Source organism: Entamoeba nuttalli (assembly GCF_000257125.1).
Source record: "Entamoeba nuttalli P19 unplaced genomic scaffold asmbl_5167, whole genome shotgun sequence".
Taxonomy (NCBI): Eukaryota; Evosea; order Mastigamoebida; family Endamoebidae; genus Entamoeba; species Entamoeba nuttalli.
The window spans coordinates 1-1,955 of record NW_008577284.1 but is presented as its reverse complement, the minus strand read 5'-3'; the positions used below and the strand labels follow the sequence as shown (position 1 = coordinate 1,955).

General features: G+C 30.0%; 1 protein-coding gene across 1 annotated transcript; it reads left to right on the top strand.

The window, feature by feature from the left end:
* Nucleotides 1-350: 350 nt before the first annotated feature.
* ENU1_122080 (aspartate ammonia-lyase, putative) lies at nucleotides 351-1,769 on the top strand (the record flags this gene model as incomplete). Its single annotated transcript, XM_008859839.1, has 1 exon — nucleotides 351-1,769. The coding sequence occupies one exon, from the start codon at nucleotides 351-353 to the stop codon at nucleotides 1,767-1,769; it is 1,419 nt and encodes a 472-aa protein (XP_008858061.1).
* Nucleotides 1,770-1,955: the final 186 nt, after the last annotated feature.

Sequence of the window (1,955 nt, the reverse complement as noted above, 5' to 3'; positions counted from 1 at the left end):
AAATAGATCTTCTTTTTTCAAGTAAAATTCAATTCGAACAACAAATATTTACACGTCATTTAACCATTTCCAGAAGGAAAGAATTGACCAAATTTAATTTGAGAATTTAGACAAAAAAAGAAATGAAAGAAACAAAGAAAAAAGAACCAAAAAGAACCGAATGACATTCTATTCATATGATATTCCTATTGTTCTTTTAGAAGTAGAAGAAATCCTTTTTGCTTCGATTGACCAAAAAATGCTTCTACCAATTCTTTATCTTTCTTCTCTCCTTCCAAACCAAAGCAAAAACATGGTAGAGCATATATAAATAATAACTTGAATAAAAAAATAATATAAACAATACACATATGGAATATAGACTTGAGAAAGATTCACTTGGAGAAGTTCAAGTACCAAAAGATGCATATTATGGAGCACAAACTATGAGAGCTACAAAGAATTTCCCAATTACACATCATAAAGTTGATCCAGATTTTATTCATGCATTTGGATATGTTAAAGAAGCTACTGCTTATGCTAATTGTGTTGATGGTATTTTAGATAAAGAAAAAGCTGATTATATTATGAAAGCAGCACGTGAATTGGCAGAAGGTAAATTTGATGAATCAGTTGTTGTTGATCCAATTCAAGGAGGAGCTGGAACTTCACTTAATATGAATTGTAATGAAATTATTGCTAATAGAGCATTAGAATTAATGGGACAAAGTAGATATCATCCAGATATTATTTCACCAAATACTCATGTTAATATGTCACAATCTACTAATGATGCATTCCCAACTGCATTCCATATTGCAGGATTATGGAAAATTGATAGATTAATTGCAGAAATGAAACTTTGTTATGAAGAAATTGAAAAGAAAGCAGTTGAATTTAATGATTATTTGAAAATGGGAAGAACTCATTTACAAGACGCTGTTCCAATTAGATTTTCTCAAGAACTTAGAGCATATAATTGTATTATTAAAAGAGGATGGGAAAGATTAGAAAGATCTAAAGCAGCATTTGAAGGAATTAATATGGGAGCAACAGCAGTTGGTACAGGATTAAATGCAGAACCAAAATTCATTGAAGCAGTTACAGAAAAATTAGCAGAAATTAGTAAAACAAATGTTAAGAATGTTCCTGACCTTGTTGATGGTACTCAAAACTCTGATTGTTATCTTGAAGTTCATGCTGCTGTTAGTATTATTGCATGCTGTATGAGTAAAGTTGCTAATGATCTTAGATTAATGACATCAGGACCAAGATGTGGATTAGGAGAAATTTTATTACCACCAAGACAACCAGGAAGTTCTATTATGCCAGGAAAAGTTAATCCAGTTATTGCTGAAGTTATGAATCAAACTTGTTTCCAAGTTATTGGTAATAACACTACAATTATGTGGGCTGCATCTGCTGGACAATTTGAACTTAATGTTATGGAACCAGTTATGTTTTATGATCTTCTTTCTTCACTTGAAATAATGAAGAATGCATTCTTCACTTTTAGAACAAATCTTGTTCATGACTTAAAAGCAAACAAAGAAAGAATGCAATGGTTTGTTGATAACTCTGTTGGAGTTATTACTGCACTTAATCCACATGTTGGTTATGAAGTCGCTGCTGCTACTGCTAAAGAAGCTATTGCTAGTGGAAGACCTGTTAGAGATATCATTCTTGAAAAAGGTGTTTTGACTAAAGAACAACTTGATATTATCTTAAGACCTGATGAAATGACTACTCCAGGAATTGCTGGTGCTGAATTACTTCATAATAAGAAATAAAATCTTTTACTTCTTTAATAAAACAATTCATTTTTAATTGAATTTCTTTCATTTTTTTGAGTTATTTGTTTTATTCTTTGAAGATAAATTTAACAGTTATTGAATTATTTCTATTATAACTGTGTTTTTATCTTTTCTTTAGATAAATGTCTTTCTTCTCTTCAAACAATAAAAACTTGTTTTTTT